Source organism: Telopea speciosissima, chromosome 5 (assembly GCF_018873765.1).
Source record: "Telopea speciosissima isolate NSW1024214 ecotype Mountain lineage chromosome 5, Tspe_v1, whole genome shotgun sequence".
NCBI lineage: Eukaryota > Viridiplantae > Streptophyta > Magnoliopsida > Proteales > Proteaceae > Telopea > Telopea speciosissima.
Window position 1 is genome coordinate 40,758,932 of NC_057920.1, and position 26,552 is coordinate 40,785,483.

The 26,552-nt window shown below is 40.6% G+C and overlaps 1 protein-coding gene across 2 annotated transcripts in view; it reads left to right on the forward strand.

Moving 5' to 3' along the window:
* Window positions 1-26,224, forward strand: part of LOC122661608 (trafficking protein particle complex subunit 8) — a 92,640-nt gene extending 66,416 nt beyond the window's left edge. For both annotated transcript variants that reach the window (XM_043857061.1, XM_043857062.1), the window contains exons 21-28: window positions 7,263-7,448; window positions 7,547-7,657; window positions 7,805-7,972; window positions 8,068-8,226; window positions 17,763-17,996; window positions 18,242-18,415; window positions 25,374-25,495; window positions 25,593-26,224. In XM_043857061.1, the coding sequence (XP_043712996.1) occupies window positions 7,263-7,448; window positions 7,547-7,657; window positions 7,805-7,972; window positions 8,068-8,226; window positions 17,763-17,996; window positions 18,242-18,415; window positions 25,374-25,495; window positions 25,593-26,151 (1,713 nt within the window). In that variant the 3' untranslated portion in view covers window positions 26,152-26,224. The remainder of the gene's footprint in view (window positions 1-7,262; window positions 7,449-7,546; window positions 7,658-7,804; window positions 7,973-8,067; window positions 8,227-17,762; window positions 17,997-18,241; window positions 18,416-25,373; window positions 25,496-25,592) is intronic.
* Window positions 26,225-26,552: the final 328 nt, after the last annotated feature.

Below are 26,552 nucleotides of genomic sequence, written 5' to 3' on the forward strand. Positions count from 1 at the left end.
AATTTTTTTTTTTTTTGGGTGAATAAATATGTATTACCATACCCCAGGAGGGGGCAGGAAAGAGGAAGGGATATACAACTATACAAGGGAAAGAGGGGGGGGAGAACAACAAACCAACCTACGCAGAGATGGAAGAAAAAAGAGAGGACAGATCAAGGCCCCAGCAGACGGCAATATGCCTATTCCTAGGGAGTCCCGGACAGCATGAAGATGGGCACGACTGAGTTTGGAAGAGACTTCAAAGGAGATGGCTTTCCAAATCAGATCGTAAGATCGAGAGTTGGAAGCCCATCTCCTAAGGTTTCGCTCCATCCAAATGTGATAAATAGCAGCTCCAAAAACCAGCTTTCCAATGGTGTCACATATCGAGGACCAGAGAAGGATTTAGCCACCCAAAGCCATTCTCTGTCGAAGTGGAGAGGTCTCCTGTTGCGGTGCCAGATCGAGGAAAGGGCTTTTTTCCAGATGGTAGAGGTAAAAGGGCAATCAAAGAAGAGGTGGGGGATGTTCTCAAGACCATTCTAGCAAAGGAAGCAGGCAGGGGAAACAGGGATGTGACGGTGAATGAGGAAGGCTTGGGTGGGAAGGCAAAGGCGAAGGGATCTCCAAGCTGTGATACTGTGGCGAGGATGTGGCCTTTGAACCAGACTAGGTTGTGCCAGGGGACGATGGGGGCGGTGGTTCGAACAAAGTTCCAAGCTGATCTGGTGCTAAAGAGGCCATTGGGGGAGGGCATCCAAAGGGTTCTTTCCGCATGGGGGGGGAGGGGGGAGAGCAGGCCAAATCCGAGAGATAATAGAGGGATTGAGATGGGGGGGGGGACCAGGATCCAGAGGAAATGAGACAGGAGAGGGGGGCATTTTTTGGGAGACTAGAAGAGTAGATCGTCCTGGGGCCAAGGACACAGTAAAGGATTCCTAGGGGGTGCAAAGGGTCAAGCTAGAGGGAAGTGGAGGAGCCACGAGCAATAGAGGAAGAGATACCATGAAGGGCAAGGGGGCAGAGGGTAAGGATCTTTCTCCAGATCCAGGAGGCGTCAGAGGGGGTGGGAACAGTCCAGATGGAGTCGGACTTGAGAAGGTGAGAGTAGACCCAGTTGACCCAGATGGAATCATAACGGGAAGAGACTTTCCATATCAGCTTAAGAATACCAGTAGTATTGGAGTCCCTGATATGCTGAATCCCAAGACCGCCTTCGGATTTTGGAAGGCAGATAGACTTCCAGCTAACAGGATGGAGGAATCTAGAAGCGTTATTCCCTTTCCAAAAGAAAGCGCAGAATAGGCGTTCCATCGCCTGGATGGTGGCTTTGGGTAAATCCAAAATCCCACTCTAGTAGATGTAAGAAGCTTGGAGGACAGAGCGGATGCAAACAAGGTGGCCAGCGTAGGAAAGGAGTTTGCTTTTCCAGAGCTGGAGGCGCTTGTGGATGTAATCCAACATAGGAGCGCAATAGTGATTGGAGAGTCTGGCCGAAATGAGAGGAAGGCCAAGGTATTTAACCGGGAGGGAGCCAATGGAGAATCCAGTTAGGTGCAGAAGGGAGTCTCTATCATGATCGAAAATACCAGAAAGGAAGATTTTGGATTTGAGGAGATTAATGCGAAAGCTCGAGAGGGTCTCAAAGAGGTGGAAGGAATCCAAAATAGCAGAGATGGAGGAGTGAGAGGCCTTGGAGAAGATCATTAGATTGTCTATAAAAGCCAGATGGGTAAGGTTGATATGCTTATATTTAGGAATGGGAGAGATGAGATGGAGATCAGTCTTGGATTGAAGGCTACGAGAGAGGACTTCCAAAGCAAGGGAGAACAGGAAGGGGGAGAGGGGGCAGCCTTAGCGGATGCCCACTTTAGAGTGGAAGAACCAGGCCGGAGAGCCATTGACAAGAACGGAGAAGGAGGGGGAGGATATGCAAGCATGAATCCAGCGGACGAAAGCTGAGGGGAAGCCCATCTGAGAGAGTACTCCACAAATGAAGTCCCAGCGAAGGGAGTCAAAAGCTTTGTGAAGATCAATTTTCATAAGGGCAGCCGGAGAGTGGGATTTGCGGTCGAATCCTCGCACAATTTCAGAACAAAGGATAATGTTATCCACAATGATTCGCCTAGAAATGAAGGTGGACTGGTTGGGGCTAACCAGGGAGGGGATCACAGCCTTGATTCTGTTGGTAAGGATTTTGGCAATGAACTTGTAGATGAGATTGCAGAGGGAGATAGGCCTAAAGTCAGAGAGAGAAGTGGCTCCCTCTTTTTTAGGGATGAGGCAGATGAAGGTCTAATTGACCTGGGCCAGCTGACTTGGCTTGAAAAAGAAGCTGTGAATGGCTTTGAAGAGGTCTCCTTTGATGGAATCCTAGTAGCTCAGGAAGAATCCCATACTGAACCCATCCGGACCGGGAGCTTTGTTGGATTTGTGGGAGTGAATGGCCTTGGAGATCTCATCATCAGAGGGAATACTAATGAGGGAATCCACAACATGGGGAGGGAGAAACTTCTTGATGAGATCAGGGGGGATAGGGGGGCGGAAAGGGGGGGATTGAAAAGGTCGGAGAAGAAAGAGATGGAAGCAGATTTGATATAATGAACTGAGGTAAGGGGGGAGCCTTCAGGGGAATGTAAGAGGGTGATGGAATTAGAGTTGAGTCTAGCTTTCAGGGACCTGTGAAAGTAAGCTGAATTTGAGTCACCTAGCTCTAACCACTTGGTCCGAGACTCTTGACGCAAGAAGCTTTCCTCCAGGGAGGAGAGAGAATGCAACTCCTCTGAGAGGAGGTTTTCCTCAGAAGCAAGGTCAGAATTTAGGGGGTCGGATTGAAGTCTGGACTGAACAGAGGAGACGTTGGATTTGCAGGAGGAAAGCATGGAATTGATGTTACCAAAGGTGGAGAGATTCCAGCTCTTGAGGGCGGCTTTGGTGTTGCGGAGCTTCCTGGCTAGGGCAATGAGGGGGAGAGAAGGGGAGGAGACCGGAGTGCGCCAGGCCTTTAATTTAATTGTTACTAGATCTCATATTGGGCTGAGGTATTGAAGTGTTTTGGAGATTTACCTAAAGGGACTATTTGGGATTCGGATCCTTTGATACACTTTAAAGTAAGGTTCGAGATTTCGGTTTTGACCAAAACCTGGCTGGAACCCTACATGTTTTCGCTTATGGATTCGATAGGGCATTTCAGTGGTCAAATTGCCTTATTTGGGCCCAAAACTTCAAGGAAATCCTAATTAAGCATGTCTAAAAAATGGAACCTTTAGATTGTTAAAAAACATACCCGAAATGCTAGTTTGGTTTCATACCCTAGGGTGGTAGTATACTGCATAATTTAGTACTAGAACACCTAAAATTCAATGAAAACAATTAAAATTAAAAGGGAGTATCCAGTGCACGAGGCTCCCGCCAATGCAGTGCCTGGGGAGGGTCATAATGTATGCAGCCTTACTCCTGCTTTCGTAAAGAGGCTGTTTCCATACTCTTTTTTTTTTTTTTTGTTAGAGGCTGTTCCATACTCGAACTTGTGATCACCTGGTCACAATGGAGCAACCTTTACTGTTGCACCAAGGTTTCTGACAAGGATGATTGGTGTTGCAGCAGTATTCTCCAGACTAGAGATATAACGATAGTCTATGCACCATGGTAATCGACAGTGGTAGGTGTACCAATTCCGTCTCTGAAGACACCGTTTGCAAGCTCGGTTTAAAGACAGCCACATCCTAATCCCTACAAAATTGCATAGGTGAACAATACAAATCTTAAAATCAATGATTGTTGTTTGCGCATGTACTCTATTGGTAGGTTGATTGATACCATGCAATGTGATGTCCTAACCTTCAAGGTGTGTCACATCCTTTTGGGACGACCGTGGTTGTTTGATAGGAAGGCACAGAATTGTGGTTATGAGAACACATATTCCTTCAAACGCGGTAGACTCAAGATGAAGTTCCTTCCAACTAGGGACCTTCAGGCAATCAAGCTTTGATGGACAGCGTGATCATTTCTCCTCCAATATGTTGACTAAGATGGCCTCCTTGGTTCTTATCCAAACTTGATGAAGTCGAGTTCTTTTCAGAGGAGGAGAATTGACACAGTGGCACTCGAATGGTTGGACCAGCATGATAACCCTAGCCTAGACGGAACTGGCCCAAACCAGATTTTTGATCTATTAAATGCTGGTAGTGGTCTAGTTATTTGTGTGGGTTTAACTTGTAGTCTTTTATTTTATCATGTTTTGTTTTGAGTAGATTACTATAGGATATGGGAGATAGAGTTTGACTGCAAGTTAGTTTCAGTTTTACAATCAATTTAGGGGACTTTTATTTCCTCTTGATATGTTGGGATGTATTCATCGACTAGAGCCAGATTAATGGAAAATTTGAGTTTACTTGAGTAGCCTGCATGGCTGTGGTTGGTGTTTCCTTCTTTCTCCCCTATTCCTGGTATGAGCCATCCATCTTGCCTTATCCTCTTCTGTTATTCTCTTCTCCTCCTTATTCTTTCATTCTGTTTTCTTTTCCCTACCCCTGCTTCTAGCGGTACTTGCACTCACCAAGGGTTGAATCTTGTTCCATCTAATCAAGTTGCAGTATCCCAACTAAAAAACCCGCTTGATATTTCTATCCCCAACCCACACGATCAACTATGTTTCCACTCGGAGACCCACTTTTGCATTAGATCCTGAGCCAGGCTGGAAGCACCACCAACTAACCCTTTCTTCCTGAGATTAGGATCGAAGAAACCCCTTCCCTGGGTGACTCAAATCTGAGATTCTCCTTCCCCATTCAATTCTCTTGGTGTGGGATATCTAATTGCAACCAAAACAGAACCTGAACTTGTCGCCAGATCTTGAATCTGGTTGTTCTTGTTTACTTGTCGATTGCTCTTTTGATCTGCTACTAATTGTACTTGATAGGACTTTTGGTGGCGATTTCTCGAATGAAAGTTCAGGGCCATCCATTGCTTAGTGAAGGAGTTCGATTACAAACTCCATTCTTGTGTTTTTGCATCTGGTAGCCTTTAGAGGTAGAATCCGATTCATTCCCCCCTTTCTCTCTCTCGATAATTTATTTCTTAGGTTTTTTTTCTTTTGGGTGAATAAAAAATTTCATTATGAAAGAGAAGAAGAAACGGCAGCCCCCTAAAGAAGGGGAAAAAGAAAGAAAAACAAATACACAAACAAGGCCAAACCCTCAAGAAGCAGAGGGGGGTCCTGAAGAAAGGAGGGAGAAAGGTCCTAGGAGACAACAATATTTCTTAGGTTTTAGTGCCGTAATAGCCCCACTTTCTCCTTTGTTCTTGTTTATCCTTTTCTGTACTTTGATTCCAAGTTTACACCTGTCAAAAAATAATTAGGGAAAATGGTTTTTGTTGGGGAGCATGGTGCCTGCGCTCAGAGATAGGAGGGGGCTAATGACCGCTCTGCTCCCCATGAAATTCGAAATGACCGCCCTTGTTGATGCTTCCACATGCGCTCCCATTGACCCTCGCGCGCGCTGGGCCCATCTTCCCCACAGGAAACACTTCCCTTAATTGTTAATACTCTTTATATCCTACTACCAAGTTACTTTTTAAGATTCCCTTAAATTACTAATCTGCCACTCTTATATAAACTTAAGTATATATACTGTTTTGCCATTGTCCGTTTGATGTAAGTGTTCTTTTACTCTTGTGGGACCATAGTGATTCCAAATAAGGTTTTCGAGCCCCAGGATCGCCATTACTTCACCACTAGAAACATTGGTGAGTTAACATCAATACTAATTCGAGTAATTGCATTGATTAGAATTACATAAGAAACTAAAAGTTTACCTCACTATTGCATGTTGACATTATATTTGGGTTAGTCTCTAGCTTGGGCACCATATCTTGCACTACATCAATCAATTCTTGATTCATCTCAGGTCTGTGCTTGTATTGGTACTCAGGATTGAGATAGTAGGCTGTGAATGACATGAAGAACTTGTCAAGGCTTATGAAGATGTAAATGGAAAGTAATTCAATTTAGGTAGCATAAAAGAAAATTCAGCAACCTTATGCAGTGGATGCATAAGTTGCTTCTCCTAGCGATCTTGCACTATCTGAATGTAGTTCTGCTACCACATGGTCCTTCATCATCTCCAATGTAGCACACACACTTGGCAGGATAGGCTTTTTCTCAGAGTCTGCCATCCTCAAGACCTTCACCACTGGCTCAAGTAATATTGTAACCTTCTGCAGGTTGTGCCAGAACTGGTTACTGGATATGGTCGCCTTCACTACCATATAATGTGGCGAATCCGACTCCCTCTAACTAAACCACTCCTTTGAATCGAACATAGATCTGAGTCCTACCTTTTTTGCCTCAAAGCTCTTTAGGACAATGTAGTTCATGGAAAATTGAGTAATGCTCTACCTAACCAAATCCCCACCATACTTGGTCCTCAACATATGTAGAGCATGTCCGTGGTTGTACACAAATGTGGTCGGTGTCTTGCCCTCTCGACCATATTTCGTACCAAGGGCTTCTTCCCCATTCCTTCAGCACGAGTTCAATGCAGTAGGCTCAAGGTTCTAGATCTCGGTTTCGAGGCCAGTTTTGACAGTAGCCGAAACCTAGATTATCCTGGTTTCGACCAAAACCTGGTCAAAACTACCGAAATGGGTTGCTTAGTTGCCCTTGACAACTATGCTCTCCATTGAATGTATTAGTTGCTGAATCCAGGACAAATCAATTGTAGAATGCAGAGTTGATGCTTTCAGGGAAATCACATAAAAGATAGGCTAGTTTGTATGCCCATGTGAAGCATGCTTTGAACATACTTTGTCCTTCCTGCCATAGGGATTGGAATTTATTTATTAATATTTTAAAGTAGTCCAGTTCATAAAGGTCAAACCTTGTACGTGTTTATGATATGTCAGCACAATAGGGCATTAAGCTGCTGAATTTTATAATCCTTGTCATTTTTAACTTTACAGATCGTAGGTTTTTGGTAAAACTTATTACATTTGAAATTTTCGTCATAATTCGTAGGTTCTTAATTACATGCTTTTATAATGCATTTAGATATCTGCTTGATATATAGATTAATTAATTTGCTTGTTTTCTTGGAAAGTTTATATAGGATTTGTCCTTGTGCTGAGTTCTTGTATCCTAAGATTTTAATAGTTAGCGAAAATTAATCCTGGAGGCTGGAGATATATGTTGTAATTTGTTTTTATGCTTGGGCACTAGTTTGCACATTATCTTCTATCTTGTTTTGTTATTGTTGGTTAAGTTCTGTGTTTTCTAATTCCAGGTACAGCTTACTGTCAATCCCAAAGTGGAAGGTGTCTTGAAAGTAATTGGTGTGAGGTGGAAGCTGTCAGACTCTGTAGTTAGTTACTTTAACTTTGATTGTGATCATGTAAAGAAAAAAAATGTTAGAGGACGAAAGAAACCTATGCAATCTTCAAGCAAGAACCTAAATTTTGTTGTGATCAAGGTATTTTCTGTCTCTTACTGTTCCAACTCATAAAAAAAAAGTTTGTAAATATAATTATTTTCTCTCCACTTTTCTTACCTCACATCCTTGATTGTCAGAGTTTACCGAAGCTCGAGGGCTGCATTTGTCACCTACCTGGAAAAATTTATGCAGGTGATACACGGCGTCTTGTTTTAGAATTGAAAAACCAATCAGACTTATCTGTTAAGGTAGAACTTATGCAAGCTTCTGATACTATTTTTTCCGAAAAATGTTGTATTACACGATGTCCCAATGTGTGCAGGAGTTGGTGCTTATGATATACAGTATTTGTAGCTAACTTGAAATGTTCCGTGGACTGTGCTGTCCTTTGGCAGAATATGAAGATGAAGATCAGTCATCCAAGATTTGTAATTCCTGGGAATCTGGAAGACTTGAACATAGACTTTCCATCATGTTTAGAAAAGAATTCAAATAGTGAACATAATGGTGTCCAGCCTAACAGTTCTAAACAGCCTAACAGCTTCTTATTTTCATTTCCAGAGGTCAGTATAGAACATAATATCAAGCATGATCTCCAGTGCAATGTATAGATTTTGGACGCTTTTTTGTGCCATTCTTCATTAATGTCTTTTTTCAGGATACAGCAATTCAAGGGGGAACAACTTTCTTCTGGCCTTTTTGGCTTCGAGCTGCTGTTCCTGGACGGATTTCCTTGTACTTGTCAATATATTACGAAATGAAAAAATTGTCAAGTGAAATGAGATATCGTATTTTACGCATGCATTATGATTTGGAGGTAATGTCTTGAATATGATGGATTGATATTTGGAAGTTGTTAGTTTAATAATCTTATTATGTCAGTGGGTGTTAAATTAAAATATAGTGACAAGAAAACCGAGTACCATTCTGAACAGTAGCTCAAGGTTTGACAATATCACTCGAACAGAGAAGACCCATTGTAATTTTCATTCCCTGTTTTCTGTCAAAATTCCATACCTTGTGACTAGATCTCTTAAAGATTTATTAAATTAGTGAGAGCCCTTTTCAAATTTCATTCCAGATCCGAGTTGCTAAAAGATTAAGGGGTAGACAGTAGACTGAAAATGCCCTGGGGTGATGTGTTGAGAAAAGCGTGGATGGCTTAAATGAACGACAGATATAACTTTAAATAGAGTTCAATGGTAAACAGGATGTGTATCCCACCAGAGTTATTTGGATAAGTGTTTGAATTGAGTATATAGAAGTACCCGAATAACTAAGCATATCCTGGAAACCCAGACTACTGATTATTTGTAATTTTTCTAAATACTCTCTCATGTATGAAGGTGTGGGAAATATGAATAATGGCTTGTGACCATATGATCACAGCCCCACTTTAGTTGTAATGAGTGTAGGAATAGTCTAGAATAGGTACAAGGACTAAAGTACCCCTAGGACAAAAATACCCTTGAACCCATATTACAACACTCCCCCTCAGGTTGGTGCATAAATATCAAACATGCCCAACTTGCTAAATATAGAACAAAAACTCTTACTACTAATTCCTTGGTGAGAAATATCAGCTAACTGCTCACTAGACAGGATAAAAGAAACACAAATGACTCGTCGTTCTAACTTCTCCTTGATGAAGTGATCATGAATCTCAACATGCTTTTTGCGATCATGTTGAACTGGATTATGTGCAATACTTATTGTTGATTTACTGTCACAATAAAGGCACATAGGCAGATCAACAACAACACATAAGTCTTGAAGAAGTCCTTGGAGCCAGCGGAGTTTGCATATTCCATGGGCCATAGCCCGAAGCTCTGCTTCAGCATTGGATCGAGCAGCAACAACTTGCTTCTTGCTTCACCAAGTGACCAAGTTACCTCCAACAATAGTGCAATAGCCTGATGTCGATCTTCTGTCATCTGGACCTTGCCCAGTCATCATTAGTGAATGCCTCAACTCGAAGATGTTTGTGGAGAAAAAAGTATGCCCTTTCTAGGAGAAGACTTCAAATATCTCAAGATCTTATATGCTGTCTTTACATGAGTAGAATAAGGATCATGCATATATTGGCCAACTACACTCATTGCAAAAGCTATATCTGGCCATGTGTGGGATAGGTATATTAGACGCACAACCAATCGTTGATAACTGCCCTTATCCACTGGATCTCCATCTTTACTCTTTAAATGAGTATTCAGTTCCAATGGTGTATCAGCAGGCTTACATCCCAACAGTCCAGTATCAGTCAGCAAATCAAGTGTATACTTTCTTTGAGAAATAGAGATGCCTTGAGCTGAATTAGCAACTTCGATCCCAATAAAATATCTAAGCTTCACCAGGTCTTTTATTTCAAATTTTGTCCCCAAAATAAGTTTGCCTATTTCTTCAACATCACTCCCAGTGATTACTATGTCATCCACATAGACAATCAAATATTGTAATATGCTGGCCAATCTTCTTGATTAACAAGATATGATCAACATTGCTCTGTTTGTACCCAATAGAACCATGGCTCTATGGAAACGATCAAACTATGCTCTCAGGGACTATTTTAGGCCATATAAAGCTTTCTTCGGATGACACACCTTTCCCTGTGTCTCTGGGGCAGAAAAACCAGGAGGAATCCTCATGTATTCTTCTTCTAGCTCGCCATGGAGAAAAGCAGTTTTTTACGTCAAGTTGTTGAAGATCCCATCCTTGGTTGACAGCACAGGAAATAATTACCCTAACCGTATTCATTTTTGCTATTGGGGCAAATGTTTCTTGATAATCAATCCCATTGGTTTGGGTAAAGCCTCTAGCAACCAACCTAGCCTTGTATCTTTCTATTGATCCATCAGCCTTCTATTTAATAGCAAAAACCCATTTGTGACCTACGGGTTTCTTTCCTGGAGGAAGTGTTACCAACTCCCAAGTGTTATTTTTCCCAGGGCGCTCATTTCTTCATTCATTGCTTCTTTCCACTTCGAATTAGCTTTTGCCTCCTACCAGGTGTTACGAATAGAGACAGAGGACAAAGAGTAAACAAAGGCATGGAAAGAGGGAGAAAGAGAATTATATGATACATCATTAGAGATGGGATGTTGAGTACAGTTTCTTTTTGGCTTACGAATAGCAATTGGTAAGTCAAGACTAGGATCAGAAGCAGACTTACCAGAAGGAGAACTTGGAATAGGTAGTGCCGATTGAGTAGGAGCAATGGTGATGGTTTTTTTATGCCATGTTCCTCGAGAAAAAGTCTTCAAGGTGTCAGGCTTGTCCGGCTCCCCCTGGATCAAAGGCTGCTCCTATTCTTGTCCTGTTATACCATCCTCAAGTTTTATGGATGGGTCTTCCACTGTAGGTGCGTACACATGCGATGGCGCAATGAGAGACACCTCTTCACTTACAGACTCCCTTTGAAGAGCTCCATGGGTAGGGAATAAGTCTCAAACTCGCTAAAAATAACATCCATGGTGACAAATAACTTCCATGTAGGTAGGTGATAACACTTATATCCATTCTGGGTAGCAAAGTAGCCCAAAAAAAATGCAGCGAAGACCCTTGGAATCAAACTTTCCATGAAGATGATGATTGGGAGTGAACATGACAGCCAAATACCTTTCGAGGTACCACAAATGAAGAAGAGCTGTAGAAAATCTAGGACCTATAACCAGTAACTTTAGAGAGAAGAAAAGAGAGAACAGAAGATGGAAGAAGAATAGATTGTAATGCTTGAGTAATCATAGTTGTCATGGCGGTCCAAGGTGGTGGAGGCTTGTCTATGCGCTTAGGCGGTAAAGCGGCCGCCTAAGCGGTAAAGGCGGTATAGTGTTAGTTCCCCCCCCCAAAAAAAAATAAATACTCAATACATGATGGCATGATGGATCATAGTATCATACCTTATATCATTAAAAATTAAATTTAAGCCACCTCAAGTCTTCAAAATGAAAAATCCATGATACATAAAAATTCAGAATAATCAGACCTCATAATGTACATAAACTAATAAACTATAAAGAATTTCATTACCCAAAAAAAAAAAAAAAAGATTACAGATGTAGATGTATAATCCCATTAGTGATCATAATTCAGTGATTCATTCACTGATTCACCATTATTCCATTACAAATAAAACAGAGAAGAAGCAGCAGCAGCAGGAGGCAAAGAAGAAGAAGAATAAGAAGTTAAAAAAAAAAAACAGAGAAGAAGCAGCAGTGCGTTACAGAGAAGAAGCAGGCAGCATTAAGTCATTAACCAAGCAAAAAAAAAAAAAAAAAAAAAAAAAAAAAAGAACAGAGAAGAAGCAGTAATTAAAAAAAAAAACAGAGAAGAAGCAGGCAGCAGTAAATCAAGCATGCAAGCAAAAAAAACAGAGAAGCAGCAGCAGGTTAATGCGTTAAAGAGAAGAAGAAGCAGAGCCCAAGCACAAACGAAAAAGAGAAGTAGCAGTCAGCAGCAGCATGCGTTACAAACTACAGAGAAGAAGAAGAGCAGTTAACCAAGCATTCAAGCAAAAAAAAAACAAAACTAGAGAAGCAGCAGCAGATTAGTGCGTTAAAGAGAAGAAGAAGCAGAAGAAGCAGAGCAGCTATCCAAGCAAAAAAGAAAAAAGAGAAGCAGCAGCAGGCGATACCAAAAAAAAGAAAAAAAAACAGAGTAGAAGAAGAAGACGACTATGGTGTAGGGGCTAATAACTACTCACCTTGCCGGAGACGGAAAGATAGGAACTAGGAGGAAGCATTGCGGCCTTCGTGACTTCGTCTGAGTCTAGTTTCCAGAATAGCAGTGCCGGAAAAGAGGAACTAGGAAGAAGCTTTGCCGCCTTCGTTTGCTCAGAGTCGCAGAGTCTTAGACTTCGCAGAGAGAAAAATTGATCGAGGGTTGTTTACTTTTTGAGAAGTTTTTGGTTTTTAGCTTTTAGGGATTTCAGTTTTGTATGATCCCATGTAGCAGCATTACATGAAATACTTGTACATCAACAAATAAAAAATAAGAAACAGAATAAAGGAATAATGCATGAAAAAAAAAAAACCCACACAAGAGAGGTGGCCGACTTGACCACATGGCGCACCAAGGCGTCGCTTTAACTGCCTTGGCGACGCCTAGTTGGTCAAGGCTCCCGCCTTTCGTGACTCTCATAAAGCGTACCATCGCTTATCATATGAATTCCCGCTTCGATGCCAAGGCGACGCCTTGACAACTATGTGAGTGATCAAATTGATCAGGCAAGCTCTTTATTTATAATGAAGAGAAAATTACAAAGGGGACAGAAATACCCCTACACTAGCCGACTCTATAAAAGAAGCAGGCTATACCTAATAACATAACAAATAAACCCCTAAAAGGACCAGAATACCCCCACGGTATTCTGGTGTACATATTCCAACACTCCCCCTCAAGCTGGAGTATACATATATCAAAAGGAAGCTCCACCTTGAACTAATAAGAAAAAAATAAATGCCAACACTCCTCCTCAAGTTGGCACATATAAAGCACTAATGCCCAACTTGAACAAAATAGGAAGAAACAGAATTGTAGCAGAGTCCAGCTTGACGCACTGGAGGATGGATGAAGCTCCCAAATAATCTTTGTTATAACAAATCTTCAAGAACTAGAGATAATTGATCTTCAAAACACAGATAGTCTTGATTAGCAAACCGGGACAGATTTGTTCTGCAAAGCCTGAGAATAATCGTTCTTCCAAATAGAGAGAACCACCGACCTCAATAAAGGCAGAACACAATCTTCCAAAAAAGGCAGCTTTCAACGATCTTCAATAGCTATCCAGTGATGAATCTCGGATCGCCACAGTGACATAGAATCTTGAAGATAAACAAATAGGACAGCAAACATCGGAAAAACCTGAATCAACCCAACTGTAGATTCTCAAATAGGCAACCAAATAAGATTCCAAAATATTTTCAATACTTCAATCTTCCCCTCACGGTAAATTCAACCCAATAATAAAAGATACCCAATGGCAATGGTGGAAAAACTGGTCTTCAATGCTTTGCACAAATGTTTTGCAATGTCTGCAAGTTTCTGCAAGTTCTGCAATGGAATTGTACACAATCTCCCCCTCACGTGTAGTAGTACACGAGGACAAATAATGGAGATGAAGTAAAGGAAAATGGCAAAAAGTGTAATTTTTCAGAATTTTCCAAAGGTGCTATAGGTAATTAAAAAGAAAAAAAAATGGCAAAATGGCAATTTATCAAAAATTTCCAAAGGTGTTATGGATAAATACCTAATTTTCAAGGCTCAATTAGGTAGTCAAATTAGGTAGTCAAATTGGGGAATGGACACAAGTGGGTTAACAAATATTTAATAAGGGCAAACTTGGAAGAAACAAAACCGAAGGATATATAGGGAATTAATATTTATAGATGGGGGACACACTTGGATGGAACAAACTCTTAATGGCAAGATGTAAATAACATGAGAGGGATGGGTAATAATAAAAGGTAAGGTAGTAGCATTAAATACCTAATAAGTTAAAACTTAAAAGGAAAAGGAAATGTGAGGAAGAAGTCCATACAACAAGTAAATAACGTCTTCATCCTCAAACCCAAAACAGGGGCAGTAATCAAGGGACCAACGAAACCTGAAGAAAAGGGAATTGCGACATGGCAGCCATCTTTCTTCCCCAGCTGTAACTCAGATCTGAAACCAGGGAAAGGGGGAGGCAGAACAAAAGATGCATCTTCAACCTCTCTTCAACCAATTCCAAGAACCAGTCACAAGAGGAAAACAAGAACCAGGGATCGATTCAACTAGGCAGCAAGCAATAGAAGAACAGCAACAAACCAAAATTTGATTCTACAAGTAAACCTTCGATAGCAATCGAAGTAAACAGCAGCAGCGACAATTGATGAATCGAACCTTATTCAGAAAATTGATAGAAGCACAAATGACTACTTGTCTTCAACAATCGACTCCAATAGCAAGCAATCTAACCACATAAACAGAGCACAGCGAAACACAACTCTCAAATCAGCGGCAGTGAGACCATGATTTGGGGTTTTCTGCATCCCCCCGACCGTTAACCAATATGGAGAACAAAGAGAGTTACGACTCTCAAACAAAGGCAGCAAACGATCGACAAGAGCCCTCAAACCGTGCAACACTTCCTTCGATCAGTAATAGTTTACAAAACAAAGCACCTGTAGCAAATCAAATCAGCAACTCAATGTACGAAACCGTACTTCTTCTTCTTCGATGAACTAGGGTTTCTTTCTTCAAACCAGAAACCCTAAATGACTCTCAAAACGACAATCTTGTAGAGAATCAGTCACTGGTTGCCTAGCTCTGATACCATGTAGAAAACCTAGGACCTATAACCAATAACTATAGAGAGAAGAAAAAAGAGAACAAAAGATGGAAGAAGAATAGGTTGTAATGCTTGAGTGATCAAATCGATCAGGCAAGCTCTTTATTTATAATAAAGAGAAAATTACAAAGGGGACAGAAATGCCCCTACACTAGCCGACTCTATAAGAGAAGAAGGCTATATCTAATAACATAACAAATAAACCCCTAAAATGACCAGAATACCCCCACGGTATTTTGGTGTACATATTCCAACAAGAGCCCAATAGAACATCGAGAGGGCAATGAGCTGCTAGCACTTAAGAAGGCAGCCGATTGAGTGAGCGCTTTTTCTACTATGAATGAATGACCTCTCCATTTTCAAGCTTGCTCTTCAAACCGGCCTATCGCTCTCCTTTATGTAAAGGTTCTTCCGTAAGGAAGGCAGCCGATTTATAAGATAGGCAATAGAAAGCACAACATCACCCAAAAATGAGGAGGAACTGCCATTGTGAACATAAGAGATTTGGCCACTTCCAAGAGGTGACGATTCTTTCGTTCAGCTACACCATTCTAGGCTGCAGTACCCGCACAAGAGGTCTGGTGTTTTATCCCATGAGAAGACAAGTAGGTTTGAAAGGGGCCTTCCATGTATTCCTTCCCATTGTCTGTCTGAATTTTTTTTTCTCTGAGCATCAAACTGAGTTTGAATCATTTTGTGAAACAATAGGAAGCAGGTGAAAACATCACTCTTTTGGTGCATGAGGTAAACCCAAGTAGTACGACTAAGCAATCAATAAAGGTGACAAACCACCGGTAACCAGATGCAAAAACACAATGGCCAGGACCCCACGCATCAGAATGAATTAAACCAAATGGAATTAAACTTCTACTATCTGAATAGATAAACGGCTCTAGTTTGCTTGGCAAAAATGCACGCATCACAAAAAAAGTGGTTTTGATTACAACTCTTAACCAAACTGGTAAATAAAGTAGATAAAACTCCTAGTGAAGGGTGGCCTAGACGACGATGCCACCTATGCAGTTCGGCCGAAGCTGATGCCGAAGATTCAGGGGAGAGAAGCCTGAGAAGTGTGATTTTTGTGGCATGGAAGGTCTGGGTTACACAAGTCAGAGTTGTAAACGGATAGTCGAAAATCCGAATTCAATTCGCATCTGTATCTAGGCAGGGAATATTCGGATCCAATCACATCTGATCTGTATCCGATCCGTTTACATCCCTACCAGTAACGCAGGAAGAATCCCCACGGGATGAACTCTATTGGCTAGAGAACAGTGTTGAGCGTTCCTGAGTAATTGGGTGAACCATGGCATTACGACATCTCTCCTTAGATTGGACCATGGCATAGGCCTGCTCAAGAGTAGGGAGAGGATCGTAATTCAGGACATGAGCCCGGTTCTGGTCAAACTCAATATTGAGGCCAACAAGAAAATCGAATATACAAAGACCATCTTCTCATTTCTTGAAAGCAGTAGCATCAACATTGCAGGTAGCAGTAAATGACCCATAAGCATCCAACTGTTGCCACATGCTACAAAGCTTGGAATAATATTGTGAAAGAGATAATTCCAATTGCTTGGTACCATGTATCTTTTGGCGAAGTTCATAGCATTGGGCAGCATTACCAACCTGGGAATAAGTATCCTTGGCTGTCTTTCAAATTTTGGAAGCGGTATCAAGAAGAAGATAAACCCCAGCAATTTCATGATCCATGGAGTTGATGAGGTAAGACATCATGAGAAAATTAGAAGTCATCCATTTATCTTTGGCAGGACCAGCATTGGTAGGCTTAACCAATGTTCCTGTGATATAACCAGAGAGACCATAGGAACTAATGGCTAGAAACCAGGATCGCGACCACATCAAATAATCGCTCCCTTTTAATTTAATGGAGATTGCAGGGAACGGAAGGAAATCACGCTGAGTAGCCCCTTCGTGTCCAATAGATGCAGTGGAGATCTCAGAATCAGTCATAGTTGCTGGTCAGGGAAAGCTTCAACAAAACATCAACTTTCCAAGGAATCCGGAGAGAAACACATCAAACAATCCCAACAAAGAGGGATTTAAAATATGCTGATCGAGGTAACGTCCCTTGGTGGGAGATAACTCACCACCATGGGCAAAGAGAAGAACGGGCAGCAGCCGGAGTCGCAACCGCAACCGAGAGGAAGAGGAAGGGGCGGCAGAAGTTGGCAGTGGTTCTGGCTGGGCTGACGGTGCATTCTATTATTTCCTTAATACAATCTTTTCATTGATTAGAAGGGTCAGAGAGAGAGAGAGAGCATTCTATTATTTCCTTAATACAATCTTTTCATTGATTAGAAGGGTCATTTATACTCATTCTATTATTTCCTTAATACAATCTTTTCTTTGATTAGAAGGGGGAGGGGAAAAATTGGGATTGTCAACCATGGTCCTGTAGTTTCTGAATCAGACATTGGTATTTCAACTTTACAAGGCTAATGGTGAACTTACAGTGCTTGTTCAGAATTATTCCCTCCCCTCCTCCCTTTTCTGATTAAATAGCAAAATTGGTCACATGGACAGAAAGAACTGTGCAAGGTATGCAAATTATTATGTATTAAAGAAAGCCCACACCTCAAAACACCCTTCCCCAATACATTCTGCTCTGATCATGCAATTGGATGGGATACAGCACTTCTCTCTCTACCCCTTCTCATGCTGTGGCAGCTGCCAATAAGTTGGTGGATCTTGGCTAACAAGAGAACAAGATGTTTGCTTGATCGCACAAGGATCAAGCTGTTCAAACCAGACGCACGTCACGCACCACCTCCAAGGAACTTGAGTTTTTGGGCAGCCATCTGATACCCAACCCTACATGACTAAATGGGACCATTTACTTTGTAGCATAGATTGATGATCATTGTCTAATTGCTTTTGATGTTGAAGGAACTTCAGTATTATCTTGCTGTTTCATTTACTTGCTATTTACATATACTTTTTGTACAAACCTGTTGGCTGGAACTTCGTTCAGTAACCACTGGAATGGTTTTGTGCTTTAATAGGTACTACCATCATTGGATTTGTCATTCCAAATCAGCCCATGTCCATCAAACTTGCAAGAGTTCCTTGTGCGCATGGATGTTGTCAACAGGACCAGTCAAGAGAGTTTCCAGCTTCATCAGTTGTCATCTGTTGGATACCATTGGGAGATTTCACCACTGCAGCCTGGTGGAGTCATTTGTCCCTTGCAACTGCTAATTGCTGGTCAAGCATTATCTTGTTTCTTTAAGCTTAAGGTGATCCAAGTACATTTGTTTCTTCGACACTTCTTTATGAGTTGGGCAGACCTATTATTCTCACCTAGTTACTAGCTAGTTAAACATTAGGGAACCTTCCCTATATTGCATTTATCATTCAGTAATTACTAATTGCAGCTGAAAAAAAAAATTACTAATTGCACCTCAGAGGATCAAACTAGTATTCTTTACCTTCTGATTTTTCTATTACTTTCTTCAACTTCACTAAATTGTTTGTCCTTCAGAATTGTAGGAAATCATCATCTTTTGAAGGCTCCGCCTCTTCTCATAGTCTTCTCCAAGGACGTGATGTAAGATTGGGTCCTCAAGGCAGCAACAAAGCATTGTTTAATGTATTCAGTTCACCTTTGGCAGATTTCCACCATTATGAACGATTGCACCAGATAACGTCAATTCAGGTTGGCTGGTTCCTTATGCATATCATGTAATATGAATAAAAAGGTCCTTATGCTTATCATATGATATGAATAAAAAGTTTAATGAATGACACATATCATCACCGACATTGCCAAGCCTTGTCCCAAATGTTTTGTAGAGGGGGGGGGGGGTGAAGAACCCAACTAACACCAGGTTTCAACCTATCTGAATCAAGTGATGAGGCAAAGCTTTGTAGGTCAGGAAAAGTACCAATCACTGAAGGAGCTTCAGTTTCTTAGAAGGGGGAACAAAGGGAAAAACCTTGTAGAAGGTGCCAACATTCGAAATTTCGTTGAATAGGATAAACCTTGTATGAGAACACCAGAATCTGCAGAAAATCTTATAAAAATGAGGAAATTGGGGGAAATTATGTGGAAATGTCAAATTTTCCGGTGAAATTATGGGGATTCTAATTTAGAGATTAATAACATCTTGATTTGATTGTATCATTGTATGCACATCCATAATTCCTTTGTAAGAGTTTGTCCACAGAATTTGTCAATTATATTTATGTAACTACTGTAAGATATAGTACAACAACAAACTCAGCCTTATCCCAACTTAATGGGGTCGGCTACATGGATCCAAAAACCAAAAAAAAAATAATATGAAAACATAGATTTAACCGAAAAAAAAGATGGGAAAAGAGAGATGAAAAAGGAAAAGGATAGTAAGAGGAGGAAAGAGGCATAGTCCAATCCATCAGGAAAATCTCAGCTAAATGGGGTCTGCGACATGGATCCTTGATCTCCAGTAGGCTCTCTCCGTGGTCATACTTGTAACAAGCCTAACCTATACATGTCCTTCTTCACCCCTTCTCCTATGGTCATATTTTAGGTCTGCCCCTAGCTCTTTTAGCTCCTTCAATCGGGATCATATTACTCCTCCTCATTGGGGCGTCACTAGGTCTCCGTTGAATATGACCATACCACGTTAAACGAGTCTCTTGTAATTTGTCATTGATTGGGGCTACTCCCAAGTCCGATCTAATAAGTTCATTCCGTGCTTTATCCTTCCTTGTTTTTCCACACATCCATCTTAACATCCTCATCTCTGCTACACTTTGCTTATTATATACTGTAAGATATAGTATATAACGCAAATAATATGAGAAAAGATGCATATGCTAAGAATATATATTTTTTGGTGACTTAAAAAAGAGAAAAAATGAAAATAATAAAATAATAGATCCTGTGTGCCTTCCCTCATAATCTGCCATATTATATTTTTATTATCTATTTTGAGCATTAAATTGAAAATATATCTTATTATATGAAGTACAAGATACACAAAAGTCTAAGTTGTTCATTTGAGAAAGAGGATGATGTTACACAGAGAATTAAAATAGGATGGATGAAGTAGAGCGGTGTGTCCAGAGTATTGTGAGACTGACATATTCCTTTGAAGGAAAATTTAATGGGAGTCATACGACCAACTATGGTGTATGATGCGAAATGTTGGCAAGTTAAGAAACATCATATAGATGAACTCAGTGTGATGTAAGAGCCCTTCCATGGACCGGCCCAAACCCTTTGGGGAACCCCGATGGACATGAACCGGGTCTGATTGGTTCTTGGGTCCAGTAGGATATTTTAGTTTATTTATTTATTCTAGTTTTTATTATTTGGATTTATCTAGTAATTTTATGTTTTAGTTTTAAAAGGCCAATTAGTGGTAGAAGTGGCTATTTTCTGTTTTAGTATATTTATTTAGTTTTTTCATTAGTGGTAGAGAGTGCCTTAAACCCTCTCTCTCAATCACTATTGACACCTCATCAACGTCTTCCTGGTCACTATTTGAAGGTGAAGGTGCAGGTACCCTCAGCGTAAATCGTAGATCTTTTAATTCTCTGTTGGGGGCCTCTGTAGCAGCCTCAACAACAGATGTATGTGTTAGGTAATCATGGGATCATCTCCATGGTTGCCCATGAGAACTCAATCATAGGAAATTTATGGTACAAATAAAAAATTGTTCTAGTGATCTCTTTTTGTATCCCATAAGAATTAGGGCAAAAAACAAGAAGAGAAAGAACCTCTTTTTCCATCCCATGGAAAAAGGAAACAATCCCATACCCCAATGCGCATCAGAAAGAGATCGATTCGGGTGTTCTTTTGCATCCCATGAATATCAAATAAAAGAAACTCAATGCATAAATAAAAACATTAAGATTTTGCTAACTTGGAGAGCCTCAAGTGTTGCTCCTCCTCCAGATAATGGTTCTTTTCCCAATGAGCACTTCAAGAAAACACTTTCTTGGACCTTCTTGATGCAGTCAGAGATTCCCTAGTCAAACAACCAGCTTCTCCAACAGGAAAGATCCAATCTTTCAAGCAACCAGGGTTTACAAAACCCTAAAACAGCTCACTACTCAAAAGCAAGGCAAAGAAGAGAGGGTCAGAGAACATCATGTGGAGGGGGAGAGGGCAGGAAATTCGGCCAAGCACTCCTCTCACCTTGGTTTATATAGATGGGGTTCTAAAGAGCCCTATGCCAATTCCTAGTGAGAATCTTGATTCTCTCCTCTTAAATTTGACTTGAAACCTAATGGGCTTTCTTGATGGGCTTCTAATTGGTGAAGAAGCAGAATCTAAAAGGGAATTTAAACAATTAATAAATTTAATCTTTAATGAGCTTCTAAATAATTGCATCACACCCATTTAAGATTAAATAAATTAATTATTAATTAACAAATCCAAGAAATACCCTCGCATAATAACAACTTATTACGCTCCAACCCTTTACTAAACAACATCATCGTTATGGAATCTAGGGCATGTATCTCAATACTGCCTAACCCCATTATATTGTACATGTCCATATTAGAATGTCTATGTACGGAATCCGCAAAACACGATTAAATTCTTTAATCAAAAACATATTTCATTTTATGTGAAAATAAGTTTTGCAAACCATTTCTAAAACAGTATAGGATCATGATTCTCATCCGACCATCCACAGACAAACCATCCTTCATGTTCGGACAGTGGAGACCATGTTGAGTAACTCTTTCACTCACAAAATGTTTGCGCATTCCTAGAATACCGGCTTCAGTTCTCTTGAACTGTAATCATTGATGAACCAAAGAATTCGTTTACGCTTTGTAGTGACAAGCAAGGTTTAAAGTATCGGTATCGGGTATCGTATCGGTCGGGTGATTTTAAGAGACGTATCGTATCATATCGTATCATTTCGGAGATACGTATCGAACAATATAGATACGCATAGAAATGGTTAAGATACACATGGAAATACACTTCTAGAACAAAAAACAATATAAATAAGCAATATATAATAAGTGTCATGCATAAACACTAAAATGGTGAATAATGTCTAACCAAACAAGTGCATTAAATTGAAATTGTTATAAAAGATGAGGTTTCTTACATGTTGTAATCGACTATAGCTATAAAGAGTATTGAATGATGCAAAGGATGATGTTGTAGTACCCCTTGATTCGTTTTTTAGTTTAAAAGTGTGAAAAAACAAGATTAAATGCAAGATTTTAGACTCTTGGCTGAGAGTTTTCCTTCATTTTTTCGTTAGATTAGGAGTTGTATCCAGTCTGTGAGTGAAAATGGTTTTTTTATGGAATTTATCGATGGTATCGGTATGTATCGATACATATCGGTATGTATCGAGCCGTATCGGCCAATACGTATTGATATGTATCGATACGTATTAAACCACCCACAAACTCCTTTACTGGACGTATCGATGGTATCGATACGTATCGTATTAGCCCGTATCGGTCGATACATTTCGATACAATTCAAGACAGTTTATTTTTTTTTAAAAAAAGGAGACGTATCGGTATCGACTGATACCGATACGTATCGGTCCGTATCATATCGGTTGATACTTTAAACCATGGTGACAAGGCCCTCTCAGGTACTGGGTCTCGGTGACACATGTCTATCCCAAACCTAAATCCGACAGTAATACATGAGGAAATCGACACAAGTAGATTCTTCGCCAATACACACCAATATGTGTACTCGCATTTGTATCCGGACATCACCATGTCTAGGCATACCAATGCAACGACCATATGATAAGGGTGTCTAGCCCAAACCCTAGTCGTGACTACCATTTTAAGTATAAGTATAAACTTACAGACATGCGTTGCTCAAAAAGTTTATATCGCATGTGATAATATTAAACCAAAATGTATAAAAGGTTCAATACACAATAAACCGGGTTGGATGGACATACATATCCAACAGTATGCTGGTGCCCGGTGGCAAACCCTAGCTACAGGAAGATTGATCGAACTGTTGAGATACTGAGCTTGGTGTGGATACAAAAAAGAGATCGATCCTTTGTTGAGTCCTTCATTTGAGTGTGAGTTACGAAATCTGAAACCGTATAGGTAACTCACCGGCTCACCCCCTTGCCCCCACCCTCGAATCTCTCTCCACGATCTATCCAACCCCACCCACTGCCCATATATTTTCCCCCTACCCTCCTGGTTCTCGATCAAGTCCTAACCCCTTTGCTATCACCCCCTGTCCCAACCCTCATCCCTGACTCTCACCCTGTTCCTGTCTTATTCTCTTCTCAATGGCTCTTTCTTGCTCTCTCTACTCAACGACGCTCTCTCGCTCTCTCGCTCTCTCTTCTCAATGACTCTCTCCCTGAGCACTTTACTGCACCCAAGCCCCAACCCCCAACCCCCCTTAGTTTGCTTCTCATCCCTGTCTCCCTTTACCTACTCCCGACTCTCTCTCTCTCTCTCTCTCCCCCACACCCATCCGTACCATACCCCACCTCTTGAGTCTTGACCCTATCCTGATCAAAGAAACCCAAACCCAGCAACCTACCGCACAAGTAAAAAAAAAATTGATCAGGATTACTACAGTAGTGCAGTGCACGGTTCTGCATCACGCCGCATCCTCGACTGAGTTATCCTTGGCCATGGTTCTCGGAGCCGCTGTATCGTAAGGGACACCCTCTATACCCCCCCCCCCCTATTAAATTTTTGCTTGCTAGTGTGTTGTTCCCTGTTAAGCACTAGTGTAACATGCGTGAACCCGTTATATTCCTGTTTGTTTATTAAATCTTGCTTTTTCATCTTTGTTTGGCCTGATCTTCTGTAGCCTTGATACCATTTGTATGTATGAGGTTCTACTACCTGCCCCTCATATTGACGCTAATCTGAGCCACTTGTCTACTTTATCATCAGTATTGTTTAGTTTTAAGCTCTACTTTACCATCGGTATGCCTTGCTTTGCTTGATTATGAACCTTTTTGAGAGTGTCTTTTAATGCATTCAGTGTGTCCCATCCTTCCTATCCTTTTGTATTTACTTCTCGTATATATATATATTTTCATATAGTGGTGCGTCAGTTCGGCAGCCGACACTTTAATATATTCTACCAATCACCTTTTGCATGGATCCTTTTGTTTTATGATCTCCTTTCTCTTGATCTCATGTCTTTCTGTCCTCATTTTACTATGGTGTCTCCCGTAAGCGATACGTCGTGTCGATGCCTGAATGCGGTGATAGACAAGGGCAAGTGAAGAATTTTTTCAGCCCAGAATCCTAGGATTAGATTAGCTTCCTGGAACATTGAATAAAATGTGATTTACATCCAAAGGGCAGTTCTCAAGTTATGAGAGAATCCTATTGGGAGTAGGAAAATTCAAGAGCTGCAGAATAGATGGTCAGGGTTTTACATATCAGAACACAGTTTAAAAGACAGATTTTAGAATGAATTCAGCAAGTAATAAAAGTCAATACTAGAAACCAGAATCACCTATTCAAATCAGATTCAATTAAGCAGAACTCCTATTCTAATCAGGAAATCCACAAGTAGAACAAGTGACCGAATTTGATGCAGGAAATTGAGATTCAGTCACTAAAATCAAATTGTAGATTGATATCTGAATTATAACCAGAACAGTGATTAGAAATCAGATTTTTAAAAATCAGAACAGAAAACAGAGTTTTTGAAGAAGATGACTTCAAATAGAAAAGCTGAAATTTGACTAGAAGAAAAGAATTTTTGAAACTGACCTGATAAAATAAAGGAAGAAGAAGAGAAGTAGAAAGAAGGATATGAATTCGGAATCCCACCTGATCCTCGGGGCTTGCACCCCACCAAACGACAGCTTGGAATCACCACCAAGCTTTTCTGGAATCACCACAGCAGAGAGCTTTGAATCTTGCAGAAACAAAAGGCAAAAGCCAATTTCCATTCATCAAATTTGTGTGCAGGGATGAAGTCTCTAACAACCTTATATAAAAGGCTCGAAAACCGACTCAGACTAAGCTTAAACCTCCTCCAACCAATATAGCTTGTTATTGAGGTAGTCTTATCTGGCTAAACTCTGCATACAATAAACTAAGGCAACTTAAAACAAGGCTGGACTTATAGAGACCTTTTTCAACCTAACTAAACCAATTTGATAACAATTAAAATAAAGAAATGTACTATAGCTAGACTAACTAATAACATAAATCTGAAAAACTCAAAAAAAAAAAAAATTAACAATAAAGTAGATCCTGTATTCATATCTCCAATTCATATTTCAGGCCCATTAAAGTAGTCTATTACAAAGAAAACCCATTGGACCAAAGGCCCAACACATATCCCAGCTCATGGTTAATTTCCACGGAAATAAGCCCAAAGTTATGATTTATCTGCATCAGAGAAGCTGATTCTGTAGTGAGGAAATATGCTCATGTCATCGAGGTAGGTGGTCAGGCTTTTACGCATCGAAAATAGACATGGAGATTCTTGACAAAAGTTGGGTTGTATGGATGATGACCGGTAAATGAATCATGACATCAGAACCTTTTGTTTGCAAAATATATGCTCATCATCATCCATTTGGGAGCTTTTGATCTCTATGGAACAGAAACCATGTCGATTGCTCTGCCATTATATTGTTACCCTTTTTGATTATTTATTTATTTTTAAATTTTTTGTATTATAGGGACTGCAAGGTACTGTTGATTTTATCTTGATCTCTCAGCTGCCCGAAAATCAAGCAGATCATGTGCCAGGAGGCCAGTCGGATCTCCTGCAACTATTCTCTCATCATTCATGTCACTGCAGGCAAGATTTGTAATATGATGGATGCTTTAGGTTATAAATCCTGGATTTAATCATGCTTGTATTAACCCATCCTTTCACCTTTCTTTCGTTTTTCTAGTATTGCAAGCACGAGCCCTGTGTGGTGGCTAATGAATGGGCCACGGACCGTACATCACAACTTCTCTGTTTCTTTCTGTGAAATTAGACTGTGTGTGACCATTCACAACTCATCAGAGGAAGCTGTTTCTATTCGGATAAGCACTGTAGACATCACATCCAGTGATGGCCAATTAAGTGATGTAGCTGCAGCAGCTCAGTATCCAATGTCTTCGGAAAATCAAGCAGGATGGCATGATGTATCTCTAGGCAAAGACATTAAAGTCACTTCTGATGTCCTTGGGACCCAATCTGGCAAGGGAGTGTCATCTGATGTGATGGCTCCCTTTGTTTGGGCTGCTTCAAGTTCTACCCGAGTTGAACTTGGGCCTATCTCTACCATTGAAGTGCCTCTCAAGGTCTGTGTGTTTGCTCCTGGAACATATAACCTTTCAAACTACTCAGTGCACTGGGAAGTTAAGCTTTCAGGTGATCCAGTATTTGCTGGAGACGGGACAAGACAACTCTCCGGGAGGAGTCCGGGTCATCCATATTATATTACTGCGCTGCAGTCTCCTTAAGAACTGTATCACTTTAAAGGCTATACTCTATCCATCTCCTGTGAAATTAATTAAATGCAAGCTTCTACTGTCCTGTAAGTTATGATGGAAATTTGATAGAAACAGAGGCACTAGAGCCCCACATTCTTGTGTGCTGAAAAGATAAAAGGGTGTAAATTTGTTTTGGGTGTCTCCAATCCACCCTATCTTTGTTACAGGACTGAAACATTCTGAACACCTTTCATGGTTGTATATCTCCACGCAATAAAGGTAGTCAGGCTCTGGAAAGGAATGTTGGGACTTCTGCTTGCTGTAAGGACTGTCAGTCATCACGAGGAATCCTTGCTGTATGGGCTGTGCCATGCATTTAAAACAAAAGGCGTTTCACTGTTTTATGAAGTCCATTGAGTTTTGTGGTTAAA